Consider the following 18,717-nt stretch of genomic DNA (forward strand, 5'->3'; position numbering starts at 1 on the left):
ACTTTGAAAGATAGGCAAACGTTCTGACTACTTCCATGACTTACTGCCCTTCATTAAAACACGGGTGCCCATTATGCTCATTTAAATAGTTTTGTACTATGTAAATTAAAAATCTATTTATTCTCTTAATTATTATTTAAATAAGGCATACTAAAGAATACTATAGCTATAAAAATGAATGTATTCAAAACTAATAATATAAATACAAAAAATCATAAAAATAATCATAACGCGAGAAACCATTGCACAAATCAAGCTTACGTGTTTATATAACTTTGACCAACTGTCCTAACTTTCATAAAAAAAAAAAAAAAAAAAAAAAAAACATTTGTAAAACACGATTATTGCGGGCCCGAAATGAGTTCGGACTTACTGTTGTCTGGTTCTTTATCTCAGAGTGTTTATACATTGCAATGAAATAGATTAAAATACTCAGGTAATAGACTATTTAAAATTTAGAGAAGCAGGCTACTATATATATATATATATATATATATATATATATATATATATATATATATATATATATATATATATATATATATATAAGGGGGCCCAAACATTTTTTTTGCGGGGGAGCCTTTTTTTTCTAGTTCCGCCACTGCTCTGACTGTGCTCTAACTAAAACTGATGTTACAAGCTAACAAACCCAAACCCTAAACCGAGCTAAAGTAACCCTAAACTCTGATCCTCACACTACATCTGATATTACAATATTACCAACAGTTTCAACACATCTGTTTTCGTAAGTCTAATGCCAGAAACTGGTAGCAGCAAAAATCAACGGTGAAGTTTTATTGGCACCACGTCTTTCACTCACCGACGACACACATGTTTGTAAACATAACGTGTGGGTCTATTTAAATATATTTTATATGCTAGTTCTTCATAGTATATCAAGAGGTAGGTGGTCATCTGGTTTTTGACGTACCCCCCGCCCTGACATTACGAGTCCACTTTAGCAGAACCCCCCCCCCCCCCCCCCCCATATCCCCGCCACTGTGAACGTGTATACAGATTTAACAGTCAAATATAAAGAGTCATTCACTATCATGTGTTGTGTATGTGTGCCTCCAATACTAATCAGCGGTGTATTGATTTTTTCGTAATGGCTAAAACCCTATTAAAAACCTAGTCCTTAAATATGTGATGAAGAATGAACTGTCTATTTGGTGAGCGCTTGTTGTATACTAATGATTTTTTTTTTCATAACACGTCATGAGGTAGCGGTTTATATAAGCGCATATATATATATATATATATATATATATACTAGCCGTCCCGGCCAGGCCCTGCTCTGGCTTCTGTGAAAAACCTTTCCGTTAAAGACCATTACCTGTGTGTTTAGTAATCATCATAAACCCGGCATTGCCCACCCAAACCACAACCAACCAAAACAACAAAACGCAAACATAACGCTAACACAATTACAAATACAAACGAAAACAAAAACCTAACAACAAACCCAACCACAACCACAAACACCAATACAAACACAAAGAAAAAACAAACGAAAACAAAAACCTAACAACAAACCCAACCACAAACACCAATACCAAAAAAAAAACAACGAAAAAGCAAACGAAAACAAACCAAATCCAAACGCAAAACCAACCAAAAACACAAATACAAACCCAAACAAAAAAAAACAAAAACGAAAAAAGAAAGAACAAAAACGAACCAAATCAAAACGCAACCACTAACGCAAACCCACCTAAACACAAAGAAAACACTAACGCGAACATAAACGCCCGGGGCAGAATCGCCTGTTTTAGCTTAATAAACGACTATAGTACCCCAACTTATTCATAGTTTTTGCACTCACTTAAACGAACGCGCCTGTTTCAATTTAATGAACAATTATAATACTCCAAGCTTATCCGTAAAATACCTAAAACATTTGCACTTGATCAATCCCCGCTAATTATGTAATTATTTTTTTCCCAACACCAAAACAAAGTAATTAAAAAGTAAATGCTTTTCAACTAATGCACTGGTTTCATAAAGGGAAGTAATTGTGTTTTGCCTAATTTATCAAAGGGAAGTAAGCGCTATAGGACTAAATAAAAACATAATTAGAATTTTTGTAAAAGATGATATTTTTTTAAAACTTGTGTTTAATGAACATGCCGACAATTATTACTATAATTTGAAAAATGAAAATGATTTCCCAACACTTTTAATAGTAATTTTTTAACTCATAAATTTAGACAAACGCGCACGATAATTGATCTAACACTTAAATCCGTAGAAATGCCAACGACAAACATATGCGTTACAGAATTGAGCTTTATATATTAGATATATATATATATATATATATATATATATATATATATATATATATATATATATATATATATATATATATATATATATATATGCACCTACTGAGTGGCGTAGCCAGGATTTGATCATAGGGGGGGGGGGGTAAAAAAAAGTTGTCCATATATTACACACACACACACATATATATATATATATATATATATATATATATATATATATATATATATATATATATATATGATCAAATCCTGGCTACGCCACTCAGTAGGTGCATAGGTCACTGAACTGTTTAAAGTAATGCACTAAGATCAGGAGTTTAGAGGCGGCTGGTGTAATGCCACATCAAGTACATGATCACTATGTCTGTTTCCTTCAACACTCGCTCACGGCAGAGGTACGAAATTTTTACATTTTACTGTACCGGCTTTCTATTTAATTCAACACGAGCACCGATGTTTACATGGTTACAATTTGTATGCCAGGTAACGGCTGTGTTTTGTTGTAGTTTGTTGTCTACCTTGTGCAAGTCATTATTGCTAGTATATAAGCACAAGGGGCGTGAATGGCACCGGACAAAGGGGTGTGGACAGCACCGGACAAAGGGGTGTGACAGTGCCGGACAAAGGGGTGTGGACAGCACCGGACAAAGGGGTGTGACAGTGCCGGACAAAGGGGTGTGGACAGCACCGGACAATAGACGTAGACCACTCAGGTAATGACATCAAGACGAGATACTACTAGCTTTTACATAGCAATCGATGCGTAGTCCAATTTAATTCATAGACGGAAGGCATAAAAGGAAGATAGGTAGACAGATGCTAAAACGTTCAAATTTAAATAATAATCTTCGTCCAGCTAAATGTCACGTGAACTTCCAAGCGCTGTTGAGAAAACCAGAATTATTTTATGTCTTAGTCTTTGAAGAGCAGTTACTCCCAAATTCCCGAGTTAAGACCCGCGGGTCATATGAGGCTCGTTAGCTGGGGACAGCAACCCATTTAGGAGAGACAACTCCTACATCCAACAGATGGCGCCTTTCAGTTTGCTCTCTGGACAAAAACTAAGGAAAAAAATAAAAACTTTATAATAAGCTATAAAATGCACTGAAAAAAATAAATGAAAGCTTTGGTGGCCAAGATAGCTTGTACATATTCTAAATTTTAGATACCAAAGCTTTTTATTAAAAATAGCATGTTTATTTTTTACTTTTTATAATTCGTTCTAAATAAAGTTAACATTGCATAGGCTCCCGCTAAAATATTAGCCAGTTATCATCCCCTTCTTAATTTGGTGGTCATCCCATTTTTTATTATTGACTAGGCATGCTGCCCAGCTTCGCTTAGGCTTTCGAAAACATTGAGAATTTGAATGCTTAATTAATTCGCCCATATAAGGCGCTAGTCAGTCGAGGTCAGTTTTGACCCCCTCATCGTAGACTTTTCGGCCAACCGGACCCCGTGTTCTGTCGCCCCAAGGCAAGATCCTGCCAAATTTGAAGCGCCTGCGGCGCCGGGAAGTGCCCTATCGGGCACCCGAGAACTTAGCTTTATATATTATAGAGATTAGCGAATTGCATAGATAAACACAGATTTCAATAAAGTAATTAAGGCCTTAAATACTCTAGTATAGAAATTTATTATTTGAATAGATTATAGATCTAGGTAGGGTCTACATCTGTGTAAGTCTAGTTTTTCCGTAGATCTAGATCATCTAGATCTAGAATCTCTAGATCTAGAATCTCTAGATTCTAGAATCTCTAGATCTAGAATTCTAGATGATCTAGAATCTCTAGATCTAGAATCCAGATAGATGAAATAATTTTTTTAAAGTTTAGGCCGAGAAAATCGTATTGTATACATTTCATAGCGTACATAGCTCTAAATCATATTTGAATGAAATAGTTCATTTCTTTTTATTCTAAACTCGGAAGATGACGTCATCAGTTAATGCGTTCTTGTCCCAAGTTTAAACACTTTTCCGGTTGCATAATTAAAATTGTTTTTCTACATTCGAATACGCCTTTATTTTTTATTTTTCTTCTTTAAATAAAATTGTGGTTATACATTTAAAATATCTAACATTATTTTCAACAAAAGTCCGTATAAAGTTCTTCATATATCGCTGCAGTTTCTGATGTGATGTCCGGCGAAAATATTTTGCGGACAGACAGAGAGAGAGAGAGAGAGAGAGAGAGAGAGAGAGAGAGAGAGAGAGAGAGAGAAGTGCGCACGGGGTCTTTTATATTATTATTGATGTAATGTTAGTAGGCCTAATCTTTTAAATAGATTTAAATGACTAATCATTAGTCTAATTACTAATTAGATTAAATTAGGGCCTAGATCTAATTATTTGGGAATTTACTAAAGCCACAAAGAGAAAGTGTGAACGAAATCGGTGCATAAGGAATAGCCAAACAAGTAAAGTTAATTTAAAACTGAATTACAAGATTTGACACAACACACACACAAATGTGACAAAAAGCAAACAAACAGAAATAAAGGCTATAAATAAAGTATAAAGATAACCAGATTTATTCTAAAGTGCTGTTTTATTTTCTACACTTGAGGGCGTATTCATTTTTGTTTTTGTGTGTCATTGTATTACTATTATGTCAATGTGTAGCCTAGGCTAGCCTACGTCTTGCTACAGGTGAATGCTCCGATAACAAAAGAATGTTTTATCGGCTGATAGGTCTCGCCATCTACACAAAACTACCACAAACAATCTAAAAATGCCTGAAATAGATTTTAATGATTCACAGTTATTCATTATTAAAATTGAAAAGTACTGAGTAGATCTATATCTTTGCATGGTAAACATTTTATTTATTAATTATAGCTAAACAATATAGATGATCAAAACTCATATCTAGTATAGATTTTAAAAAATAGGGCATATAGAAATGTGATTTTATATTTTCAACTTACGGTAACTAGCGGGACCTTGCAGGTTAGTGTTTAAATCTTCACATGTAACTAGCTAAAAAGTAGGTATTAACTTTATTAAGTATTAGATCTAAGTACTATAGGCTTATTAGATTCTAGATCTAGATCTACAAATTTAGAATCTAATCTAGGATTCTATTCAGATACTATTCTAATTAAAATATAAAATTTGAGGGTAAAACTCAGTAAAACTCCATTTTCAATTTGTGGATTTTAGCCTATTATTTTATTCCCCGCTTCACCCTAATTTCTAACCATAAAATTAGTCGAGATTACAATACTACTAACAACCCAACACACATATTTTATAGAAGAGTCTATTATCGGACATCGGTATCTAAAAATAAAATCATTCTATTTCCGATTTCCATAACACGCTTAGGCCTAATTTTTTTTTTAAAAAGTAGACCCTATCAACGAGTATCAAATTTCAGCTTTTCTGGTCTATCTCATTCTCCATCATATGGTCTTGAAGTTAAATTTACCACTAGACTCATTGCATTTGAAGACTTACACTTACTTTTTTAAAATGTAGATAGGCCTACTATGTTCGTCTTTAAAAAACTAAAACAATCAATTAAATGGAAACAGTACAAATAGAACAATAGATTTTACATAAGTTAAATGTTAAAAAAGTATTTTCATTTCAATGTTTTTTTAGAGAACCAGTAACTTATTTTAATTATGATATTAGCTGTATCAAGCTGTAATTAGTACGATAATGGTGTGAGAATGCTTTAGTTTGTTACATAGTGCTGCATAAAATTAAAAATATGTTTTAATTTAGTCTGCAGCTGAAGATGGCCTCTGCTAGAAAAGAAAAAAGTGAAGAAAATGTAGATGGTTTTGTTAAACTTCACACAACAACAGCTCACGACTGGCAGACAGAGAAACGCATTCATAAAGATTTTTACGATGATGGTACCTTAACTTTTTTCTGGTAAGCAATAGATTTCGTAAATTGCTTGTATGTTAGACCTAATAATAAAAAATATACTACAATATAATCAGTTAAGGTATTGTGGCATAATTTAATGAAGACACACACTAAAACTTGTTAACTGAATGAAAAAGATTTTCCCCGATGCATATTTTATACATATATTTGAAAATCCCCCACCCCCCAGCCATTTTTATTATAAAGCAGTATCTTTACAATTTACACTTAACGCTGTTTCATTTTTTTCTTGCAGGAGAGCACATACAATTTCAGCCTTAGTATTTTTCAGCGCTATTTTGGTGTATGTTGCATTGATTGAGGAGCCATCTTTAAACAGAGATTACAATGCCAAACGGTAACAAATACTTTATCTTTGCATTGCTTTATTCGTGTGAACAGGTGTACTAAAACATTGATCGACTGTACTTTTCTCATCTTTTTAAAAGCTATTGCTTCTATATGTGATGTAGTTTTCATGTAATAAAATGAATGTTTCAGAGGTTTGGTTGCCATTGTACTGGCATTCCTCCTGTTTGGTGTCATCAACACCCCTGATGGTCCATTTATCAGACCTCATCCAGGTATGTTTCCTTGTGATGGCTAGGTACATTTCAAGCAGTGTATCTTGGTCTACCTTGTGCTTACTTCCTCTCAACTTCTGTCATCCACTTCATGTCTTAAGATTGTTCATAAAAAGACATCATATTCCTAGGGGGTGTGGGGAGGGTGTATTTTTTGTGATTATTAAATTCATAAAACCTAATGCTAGAGACTGAATTTTGGCCATTATTTTGTATTTTTTCCCAACTTGATCATTATACTACAAGTTAACACAGCGCAGTAGATTAGCTAGGCCAATGCAAAAATTTAATTTCAGTAAAACAATACAATAGTTATATATTTGGATAGGGGCTGTCAATCTGATTACAGACCAGTTTGAATTTTCAAAATCTGACCATAAACAAAAAAGTTATGAATTTTTTAGTCATTAAAAAACAGCAGTTTTTTCAGACAACCGGGGTAGACCCTGAAAGAGGAAAAATACTGGGAGGGTATGGACCAAATTTTTAAGAGTTTTTCACTAAAAGTGGTATAAAAGCAAGCAGACTTCACCAATTGATGTCATTTTATGATATTTTGTAGATTTTTGTATGCCGAATCCAATGATGCTATTTTAAAAAGTGTCTTTTGATTACATAACAGACTTATTTCATGGATTATGTAATACCCCCCTTCAATTTTTTTTACAACATCTGATAATCCGTGTGATAAGAAGTCATTCTTTAAATTAAACACTGTTTTAAACCATAATATGACATTTGTATATGCTGAAGCTAATGGTGATATTTAAAATGGTCGAACATTATTACAAAACTATAAAGGTCAGGTTATGTAATTCGCACCTTTTGCTCATAATTTACCATGTATTTATTTTAAAATCTCTTTTGCTCATTGTCAGTTAACTTAAGTGAATAGCCTACTTAAAGAAAAGATAACTAATACAGTTTTAATACAAAGAGAAGGATGCTATAACAATAGTATATTTGTGATGATGTAACTTCTTAAAATATGTTATGTAATCTATGTGCAATCGTACAGGCCTACTCTATTCCAAAAATATAGGCATATCTTATATTTCTTGTTACTTTAAATGTCATACCATTGATACAACTTTCTTCTATAGAATTAGCCTAGTTACAAATGTGTCTTATCAGAATCAGTGTGCTTTATGACAATTTTGTAATATTTTTAAACACAAAAAAATTGCTCATTTTTACAATTTTAATAACATTGGAGGAAAATTGTTTTTTTTTTTTAGCTTGTAGGCCTACAAGGTAGTGTAAGTTATAGGTCTATAACATAGATTTATATATGCTCAATGTTTATGCTAGTAGTAAGCTTGTGTATTTTGTGGGCCTACCAGTAGGCCTATTACATTGGGAAAAAAGCACGTGTTTGAGTGCTTGACTGTGTGTAGTAGATGCTAGGCATTTTTTAAGTTTCCGGAGGCGTTTATCACCATCAGCATTTGCCTAGATTTAGTTCAATCAGACGTGGTTAACCAGGTTTTCTGACCAGCGAATTTTATTGCCGTATTACGTAAACACGAGGCTAGATAGGCTAGTCGGCCAACCCGATGAACGTGTCAGACGAATATTATGTAATTTTAGAGACAAAAGTCTGGCAAGATTTCCTGATCTATGCCCGAGGGTTAGTAACATCAACTCCACAAAGTGAAGGGGGGGGGGAGGTGGGGTATGAAACCGCCGCGAGCCGCTCGGGTACCGTACGGGTGTTATACAGATTGTAGGAAAAAAAGTCACAGGAAAAAAAAACACAGGAAAAAAAAACACAGAAAAAAAGTCACAGGAAAAAAAGTCACAGGAAAAAAAGTCACAGGAAAAAAAGTCACAAATATATATTTGCATGATATTTGTTAATACTTTTATGTATTAAATAAATAGAGAGTGCAAATTAACTTAGGATTAATTAAATGTAATGTAATGTGTGTAGGCTGTATACGCATAGGAATTTTTATAATTTATCTAAAAATATTTATTATGAAGTAAGTAGATTGTAATTATTTTAAACTTAAGATTAGTAGCATTTAATAGAATGCTCCAAAGTCCACGTTTTTCATCGTGTTTTTTTTTTAAATACCAATATTAAATTACCGTGAAATGGTAAGTTCGTCGGACTTGCTGCCCTCAACTCATGGCAACAATAGTTATGTTTAGTTCAACCACCTTTACTGCCCACATTTATCACGCTCATTACATAACAAAACTTAGGATCAAAACAGAAAGCCGACAAGGTTTAAAGGCTGTCATTGACGCATAACGTCAACAACACAAATATGTTCGGACAATGCCTACTGAGGAGAGGCCGACCAGAGAATAGCCTACGGCAAAATTTGCCAAAATTTCTTTTATAATTAACTTTTCTACCGCGTATTTAACTAAATACGTAACAAAAGTTGAGATTGTTATGTTAATTATCTTAGAGTATTTTTACTTACAATTGTTATAAATCATAATGCTTTTAACGTCTATAAATAATTTATGCTATCAAAAAATACAACCCACAACAATAAACATACAAAATTTACAATTCTTAACAAATTAATAAAAAGATTTCTAAAAAGTTTTTGTGACTTTTTTTCTGTGACTTTATTTCTGTGACTTTTTTTCCGATAAAATTTTTCCACTGTGACTTTTTTTCTGTGACTTTTTTTCCTAGCAAAAACTGTGACTTTTTTTCTGTGTTTTTTTTTCCTGTGACTTTTTTTCCGTTTACCGTTATACAACATCAAAGGCGCCGACCCTCGGCTTGTCGCGTCACGGAGTAGTGGGGGCGGGGTGAGGCTATGGATGTTACATACGGTGTTACAATTGTTACATACCGTGTAGGGTGGTCAGTGACTCCCCATACCCACCCCATCCCATTTTGGTCGATTTGGCAAGCTAGTAACCTCCACGTTGTTAAGGGTTTTAAAATTTTTTAGTCAACCGAAAAAAAAGAGCCCGTGGTAAAATTTAATTTATTTTTTAAAGCCATTTTTACGAAAAAGTAATGTACACAATAATGAATCGTTACGGCACGCGAATCACGTCAGCATTGTTTGGTCGGGTCGCAGCTATCCGGATTAATTTCTAAAGAAGATTAATTTTGACGATTAGTAAATACTATTACGACTTTTTTTTGCCGTTTCAATGGTTTAAAACAAAATTATGAAACATGCCTGTCTACTCAAATATAAAATAGCAATACCCGACGAGTCAAACACGGGAACACACGTATCTATCTTTAGAAATTGTTTATAGTCTCATCCAATCGGATCAACCGCCTAGCGTCACGTGACCACACACTCGGCTGTGCTACACGATGTGTAGATCACGATTCAGTCGGACAGCGGCCGACGCGTTAATTTTTATTTTCGTTCCGTCTTAAAATGTATGGACGGCTTTATTATGAGGTGTTATAATACATGTCATACATTAAAATGATCGGCGGGATTTCAGGAATACAGCTCAAGGTTCAAATGTAAAATAGGTCAAATAATAGACCGGGAAACTTAGTTCAACTTTGCGGTCCGATATCTCCCGAAGTATTTAACTTATTTTGACCACGAACCTTGAGCGTTGTACGTCTACATTTAATCTGTTCGTCTGCCAAATTTGGTTGTTGTAGTACGTAAACTCGATACGTCTATAAAAAAAATTGTAGCGCGTCATATTTAAAACTCAGCGATTCGAAGCACAGCCGAGCGGTTCAGTCGGACAGCGGTCGGCGCGTCATGTTTTGATTTTCGGTCCACTTCAAAGTCTATAGACGTCTCTATCTTAGGGCATTATAGGACATATCATACATATTAATAAACGTCGAGATTTCAGGAATACAGCTCAAGGTTCAAATTAAAAATCGGTTCATTAATAGCCCAAATAACTTAGTTCAACTTTGCCGTTCGATATCTCCAAAAGTATTTAACATATTTTCCCCAAGAACCTTGAGCGTTATACGTGAACATTTAATCTATTCTTCTACCAAGTTTCACTGTTGTAGTACGAAAACTCAAAGAGTCTATAGACTCTAAGTAACACCCCTCTTTTAAAAAGGTGAAAAAGCCTCCCCGCTAATCGGCACGTCGCCGCGGGGGGTAAAAAATGCGATTAAATCGGCGATTTCTTCAACGTCTGAAATAATAAAGAAATCAAACTTATACAGTTAAAAAGGTTGTTCAATTACGAACAGAATGATGTATAACATGTTAACATAAACACAATAAAAGCATGCAAAAAACAGAGTTAAACATGCAGGGGGTAGGGAAAAGCCGATTTGTCCGATTTTCTCGGCAGCGGCATTGGCCTAGCTAAGTAGATATAGTAGAAAAAATGTACTGTTTAAGAAAAAGTAATATTGAGGAGGGGGGTGCGTGTTCTGACAATGGAGAGGGGGGTGGGATGTAAAAAATTGTATGATGTAGTTCACGGATGACCCATTATCTATGTCATATCTTCTGTCTACTTCATGCAATATGTTGAATACTTAACACCTTTTTAAAAGTATTTTATTTTTCTCTCTTCAGTGTTCTGGAGGCTGATACTGTGTATGAGTATTGTCTATGAATTGTCCTTAGTGTTTCTTTTGTTTCAGGTCAGTATTGATTTTTAATTGTCCAAAAACAGAACATATACTTCTTGATGTAATGTTTTAGTAATGATGTGTTGGAACAGCTTTTTGTTTACTATGTTCAAATTTGTGTAACAACATTGTTAATGTACACGCCAGATAACTTAATGTTACCAGTTTTTTTTTTTCTTGATTCAGGATGTAAACTCAGCAAGATTACTTCTGCGCCATTTTGATGGCACTCTGGGCCAACCCCTGCCTGAAAAAGATTACGGGGGTAACTGCCTCATCTATGATGCCAACCACACAGATCCTTTGCACAATATGTGGGTAAGAAACAGAGTTCATATATAAGAAAAGTTTATAAAATCTGTTTCTTTTCATTTTGCTAAATGACATTAATGGTTTTGAAGCGTTATTAAAGTTTTGTATTTCATTACTCAAGAAATAAAATCCTATGTTTTACTTGACCAAATATTTTAGGACAAGATGGACGGTTTTGTACCAACCCACTTTTTTGGTTGGTGGTTAAAGGTAAGTTTTATTTAAACTTATTCACAACATGTAAGTGGTGGGATATGTTGCTGCTGCTTGTCTTTGGTTTAATCATCTTTTTTCTTCTTCTTCGTTCTTAATTATTAGTGTTGAAGGGGATCGAGATTTATCTGCCAGTAGGTTTGAACTCGAGACTTTTTCGAATTTATCAACCATGAGCTTTTTGCCGACTCGACCACGCCTCCAACACAATTAAGCGTTACGTGTCAACTGGTTATGCGCCATTGAGGCCATTGACTCCGATTTCAGCCTGCTTTTCTTTTTGGATTTGCTTCCATAGCCTTTGTCCAACCAAGAACAAGCTACAAGGCAGCAGTTGTTTGATTTTGGAGTTGTCTCTCCTAGAAGAGTGGCTGTCCCCAGCTAACGAGCCTCATCTGCCCGAGGGTTCGTACTCGAGACTTTTCGGTTTAGCAACCATGAGCTTTACCGACTCGACCACGCCGTCCCCTGGTTTAATCATCACTTTGATCATTTTAAACCTACCCCATTTCTTTGATAAGATCATAAATTTGTTCAGTATTTGACTAGTAAACCATTTTTGTACTGCAGACCCTAGTGTTAAGGGACTGGTGGCTGTGTACTGTGCTGAGTGTTATGTTTGAACTGCTGGAGTACACATTTGAGCATCAGCTGCCCAACTTCAGTGAATGCTGGTGGGACCATGTAAGCAGGGGCATAACTCTTGTTAACAATTTGCTTGTAATATTATGTACATTGTCGACAATAATACCAGGATAGACTGTTTAATGTTTCCACTGTTGTTAAGTTGTTGGACTTTGTTTGTTATTTTGTGAAGTTCACTGATAATATATGTTATCTTTTAAGAAATTTGTGAAAGGAGTGAAGTTTTTACAATCAATGTTATATGTAAAAAAAAATTAAATAGTACATACAATTTTTATTTTTAGTGGATCTTGGATAAATTGGTTTATGTTTTCTTCTCTAGTGGATCATGGATGCACTGGTCTGTAATGGTCTGGGGATTTACCTCGGCATGAAGACTCTGAACTACCTGTCCATGAAGCCTTACCACTGGAGAGGCATGTGGAATATGCCAACATACGGGTGAGTGATAACACAAATACTGATCACACGTTGTTAACCTAGATGTTACTCCAACTACTACACTAGCAGGGCAATATTTTGGTTGTTCATGTGTTTCTGATAGCACTGCCAGTTATTTTTTGTTTTATGCTATTCAACTTTTATCAAATAAAATGACAGTAAACACATTTTTAGATGAATTTAAAACAAAAAATGTGTGCTTTTTTTACAGTACACAATAAGGACATTAAATGAAAATTACTATGTTTTTTTTTATTTATCTATCTTAATAATTACAAACATACAAAGCACATTTTTATGTTATTTGTTCAACTTTGAGATTTATTTTATTAGTTTACAAAAAAAGTAAACCATGTGGTTTTTAATGGAATAATTTTTTTGTTAAGAATTATGTCCCTTAAAGCATGTTAAATCTATAGCAATAACTGATGAGTTTTGTTCTAGCTGATTGACCTGACTAATTTGATTACTGATTGTTCCAGTGGGATGGTGATGAGGGTGGCCCAACAGTTTACACCCCACAGCTGGATGGACTACGACTGGAAACCAACGTCCAGCCTCAAGAGATGGCTCTCCATGCTGCTTGTTATATCTGCCGTAGGTTTCAACCACTCACTGCATCCAATAGTTTACTTCATGGGACCTATTTATACTATCACACCTTTTTAATTTTTGTCTCACTAATGAAAATTTCTAGCATCTTTAATAAAAAAAAATATAGCATCTGTAATTAAGAACATTTTTTATCATCCTTCTTTGTTTGAGACCTAATTAATGTACTACGTTACAGTTTTTAATGGCTGAGTTGAACACCTTTTACCTGAAGTTTGTCCTGTGGATCCCACCTGAACATTACATCAACCTGAGCCGACTCGTCTTCTTTCTGTTTATGGGTGCAGCGGGAATGAGAGAAGTCTTTCAATATCTGGATGATCCGTAAGTAACAGCTGTTGTATGATAACTCTAAATGGGGTTTTAAAAAATTATTTCTATGCTTTAAAATCAGTTTTTCTGTTTTACTTTTAGCAGCCTATATATTTTTTCTGTTTTAACTTATACTCTTCCTCGTTAGCACTAACAATATTTTTAAAAGCTGTCTGTGGGTTTGCTGTCAAACTTGTTACTCTGTTTCAACCTATTTCTTATGGAGCTATTTTTTTAAAATGCTCAGATATGTTCACTTTCAATAACAACACATCAGAGATGTGACTTTTCCAATTTAAGCACACATTCAATTTTTCCTTTTCAGCTGCAATTTTCCTCATTTAATTTAATTCTGATTTCAATTATTAAAATAAATCTGTAGCCTAGACAATAATTTTTGAAAGAAAAAAAAACCACATTTGTTTTTAAATGGCTACCATGATATGACTGATACAGTGGGTCTGTTTACAGGAGTGTTGTTGTGAGTGATTGACCGTTCAGCAGAAATCTGTCATCTGCTAGAATTCTTCTCATTCAAATATACTGTGGGAAAAATGGTTGGCTTAGTGTCGAACTTTTTCTTTTCTCCAGCAACTGTAAAAAGTTTGGTCGTCAGTCCTGGGTGACAGCTGCTATCATCATCACTGAGCTGCTGATAGTTCTCAAGTTTGACTGGAACACAGTGACCAAACCCTTACCCAAACCAATTGCAATATTTTGGATCTTGGGCATCTTGGCTCTGGTTGTTGGCACCATCATCAAGTTTTATGTGCTGAAGGTGAGGCATGGGCATCCATGTTGGTGAACTTGTGTTTGTGCACTTGTGTTTGTGGTAATTCTATATTAGTGAACTTGTGTTTGTGGTATTCTATATTAGTGAACTTATATTGTGCATTTGTGGTAATTCTATGTTAGTGAACTTTGTTGTTATTGGTAATTCCAGAATGTAAAACACGACATACCTGACCAGCTGAAAGAGGAGGGAGGTGCCAAGTCAGACAATAACAACAGCCCCCAGCAGCTACGCCAGAGGAACAACAAGAAGAGAGAATAGTCGCCCACTGTTGTTGGCAGGATGGCTAGAACAAAAAGAAGATTGGACTTCTATTGTTCTCAAAAGTTTTACTTTATTTGAAATCTTGGCAAAGATTTTTTGTTCATTTATTTATTTTGCTGAAATGTATTTAAAACCATTAGGAATTAATTTTGTGAAGGTGGGTGTTACGATGTTACAGAAACTTAATTTTTTTTTCCATTTGTAAACTTGTTTTGGCTGTATGAATTCCTCAATTTAATTGTGTGAATTCCACACAACATATTGATTATATGAATTGCCCATAACACATAAGGCTGTTATCAAAAACACCGTATTACTCTGTGTTCTGTGGTAGGGTGCTCTGTAATTTAGATACCATGTTTACAAATTTAGCATGTCCATTTTATTGGAGGCCGCCAGTGTGAAATCAAATATTTACATTTTAGTTATCAGTTAGTTAAGATACTAGCATGATGTAACACCAATCAAAAGATGTGTACACTATGAACACAGACCCATGTTACTCATTTGTCCACTGTACTCAGTTCAATAGAACAATTTTAAACATGTATTTCTTGTCTAGCAGTAGATGATGTGTGATGTTATTGCTAATGATGAATAATTTTTCATCTGGTGTCATCTGTGGACATGATAAATAGGTCGCTTGATGTCATGATATATTTATTGACACCATATAAATACAGTTGGAGTATTACGGGTAATCACCATATGTTGGTGTGTGCGCTGTGGAACCAGTGGCACACATACAGCCCTGTTTTTGACACATGTTACTCTTGAAGCCAGTCATATTTTTCCCTTGCTAAAAATTTGGTGTACACACAACAGCTAGACTGTTGCTGCTTCAAATTATTTTTAAATTTTCTGCTACGCAGTACCTATTTTCATATTTGATGTTATTGTGTTCATTTTGAAGTGCTTGTGTGCTTGTATAAATTTCATGTGTTATACCATAACTTTCTGTCCTAATCAAATGACCTGTGTCAGCTGGAGCAGAATGATCACTTATCTCTCTTGTTTTAAACTGCTATAGACTATGATCTACCCAATGTTTGAACATGACCATCAGAGCTATGTCAAAGTTTACCTACCTATATTTTTGCTACTTGTTATTGAACTGTTAGTGATCTATTGCTAGACAAACATTCCTTGTCCAACACTGTTTACAAATTTCTTCTAAATGTTCTCCAGTTTTGAAAACAACTTTACCCTGTTAGATTAGATTTGCTATGTGTAAAAATCAAATTTCCTGCCACCAAATATTTGAGTGTAGCCAGAGGCTACAGATAACACAGCATTGCTGTGTCTCTCTAGTCAGACTTAAGAACATGTAGCCTCTTGCATGTCATTCCTGAACGTTCAGTTTTGAAATTTTTTTGACAAAATATTCTTCCAAAAACTTTTATACAGCTGAGTTTATTAGGGCAGAGCGCTAGAATAAAGATTAACCCTCCACAGGCCACATCGCTATTGACCAGGGAAACTTTTACTTGCTTGACTAGGATAAGAATTAACCCTCCATAACCCATGATACTCTCTATGAAACAATTGACCATTCCTACTCAAAATTGCATCCAGCCATTCAGGTCCCTAATTGTTCTACTGTAGATTGTGTGTTGTAACTGAACAGAGCCTGACCCACCTATAAACATTTGTTTATTCCAGTACTAACCAATCAGCCATCTTTTACTTTGCACTTGTAAACATTTTTGCAATACTTTTTTCTGTCAGTCATAATCATCTGATATGTCAGTCATCTGATGTCAGTCATCTGACAAGTCAGTCTTCTGACTTGTCAGTCATTTGATGTTTTAAATATGTGTGTGTAAAGCAATGTTGTTATGATGTGTCTGTCAAGCACTGTGTCAAGCAGTGATGTATAAACTTGTCTTTGTAAAGTTGCTGTGTAAATGTAGAGTTGCTTTGTAGATCTCTATGTGAAGGTATAGATGTAAAGCTCCTGTGTAGATGTAAAACAGCTGTCTAAATGTAAAGCAGCTGTCTTGATGTAAAGCTGATGTCTAAATCAAATGCTGTTGTCTAAATGTAAAGCAGCTGTCTTGATGTAAAACAGCTGTTTGTAAGGAAAACAGCTGTATAGATGTAAAGCAGCTGTATAAAGCTGCTGTATAGATGTTAAATTGCTGCGTACATATACTTCAGCCTAAGACCTAAAATGCCACCAAGTACTTGAAGATTGTTCAGGTTATGCGGCCTTACCCAACACATTTTAAAATGATGTAAATAATCAAATCAATTTTTTATATTTCAATGCAGAACCATTTCTACTCTAACATTGGCATTACACCACTGTAAGCTATTCCATTTTTTTAAAGATCAAACAATATCTTAACAGCTATTGCATGTTATCTGGTGTGGATATGTTCACTAATACGCAGTATAACATTGTGAGGTTATTCTCAGTAATTCAGCCATCAAGATAAATGAGTTTTAATGAAACAAATATTGTGCTTTATGCAATGTCATGATTTATAAATTAAACATTTTTTGAGAATTGTTACAGAGCTGATGAACTTGGTAAAAATTAACTTGCCAGTATTGTTTTTAGTCAACTTGAAAATAATGAATTGTTGATCAGTTTTAAACAATGTTTACGGCATGCCTAATTGTCTCTATGTTGACCAGAGTTTTGCTAAGAATTTGCCTTACACAGTATTACCATCGTTGAGAGTCCAGTATTTTCAAGTGGTCAACTCCTCTCAAGTGCATTAAAATTGTGTTGCGTGACCAGAATCACATGCATGATGACCTGTTTCAACTAGTTTGTAAGGTGAGTGACGCTCAGCAATATCTACAGCTCTGCTAATTTTTTTCCTAACCAAATCAATGTATGTCTATGAAAGATGTGCACTGGTGATAAAAATCATGTACTGTATCATGTATTTTAATATAATCTCTGTACTTTTGATAAAGCATGTGTTGCTAATTTAAAATGTACTCTTGATATAAAATGTCTGTACTGTTAATGTTATAGAGCATAATGTTCTTTGTGCTTTTTAATGTGTGTTGTTAACTAGCGTCCTTCCAACTAAATGACTAACTTATACTGGATCACTTTATTTACAAATCAAAAGCTGGTATCTATTTTTCTGCTTGAGATTAACTAGCCTGAAGTTCATGAATTAACTCCCTTTTCTTATTTACCAGAGCTTGATGGAGTTGTCTAATTTTTTTAAGGTTGATGAGAGTTATTCCCCATGTACACAACAAAGATATAATGCTTGTAATTTTTTTTTATTGCCTGTGCTGGGTTGAGTTTTGCAAGGTTTGTATGCCTGTTCTAATTTGTTTCAACAAATGATTCTGTAGCCACCAAGCTGTAGTGGTTGGTTGTTGAGTTAAGAGTGAGTGTTGTTTTCCTGAAACACAACTTACTTGATTGGGTTTTAAATGAGTTAACTAGTTCGCTTTTGTTTGATACAGAAATTTTTAAAAAATGTTATTGAGCAGTTGATTGTATTGTTTTAACCAACTATTTATGATTACTGTATTGTCTAAAATCATGATTGAATCAAGTTTGTTTGATGGTTCAAATTATTGGTAGTGTTCAAATAATGACCACCACTACCCCCCCCCCCCCTCCCTTCCTTTTGCTGGAACAAATGTAAACATGATTCAAGATGACACTCTCAGCTTCCTATCCTGTATGATTTTTATATCTAGGTGTGAAGACAAATAAAGTTCAAGATTTTTTTTTTAGACTTGGCATTATTTTCATTTATGTTCCTGGTACTTGTTTTCTGTGTACACATGTTCTTGCTATTTGTTTACTCCATGCAAACACATTTCCC

The 18,717-nt window shown here is 34.4% G+C and overlaps 1 protein-coding gene across 2 annotated transcripts; it reads left to right on the top strand.

Annotated features, from left to right (window-relative positions):
* Positions 1–5,223: 5,223 nt before the first annotated feature.
* On the top strand, positions 5,224–18,625 carry LOC131940761 (phosphatidylserine synthase 2). 2 transcript variants are annotated; one of them, XM_059299555.1, is made up of 13 exons: positions 5,224–5,275; positions 6,022–6,174; positions 6,428–6,529; positions 6,673–6,755; positions 11,261–11,328; positions 11,503–11,634; positions 11,788–11,838; positions 12,412–12,525; positions 12,809–12,927; positions 13,410–13,524; positions 13,718–13,863; positions 14,443–14,629; positions 14,795–18,625. In XM_059299555.1, exons 2-13 carry the CDS (start codon positions 6,035–6,037, stop codon positions 14,903–14,905), a joined length of 1,368 nt encoding a protein of 455 aa, XP_059155538.1. In that variant the 5' UTR covers positions 5,224–5,275; positions 6,022–6,034; the 3' UTR covers positions 14,906–18,625. The 2 variants fall into 2 exon arrangements, with proteins under 2 accessions (XP_059155538.1, XP_059155539.1); XM_059299556.1 differs by having other exon boundaries at positions 5,224–5,238.
* Positions 18,626–18,717: the final 92 nt, after the last annotated feature.

The sequence above is a fragment of the Physella acuta genome, unplaced genomic scaffold (assembly GCF_028476545.2).
Source record: "Physella acuta isolate Inbredline_101_S28 unplaced genomic scaffold, ASM2847654v3 ptg000329l, whole genome shotgun sequence".
NCBI lineage: Eukaryota > Metazoa > Mollusca > Gastropoda > Physidae > Physella > Physella acuta.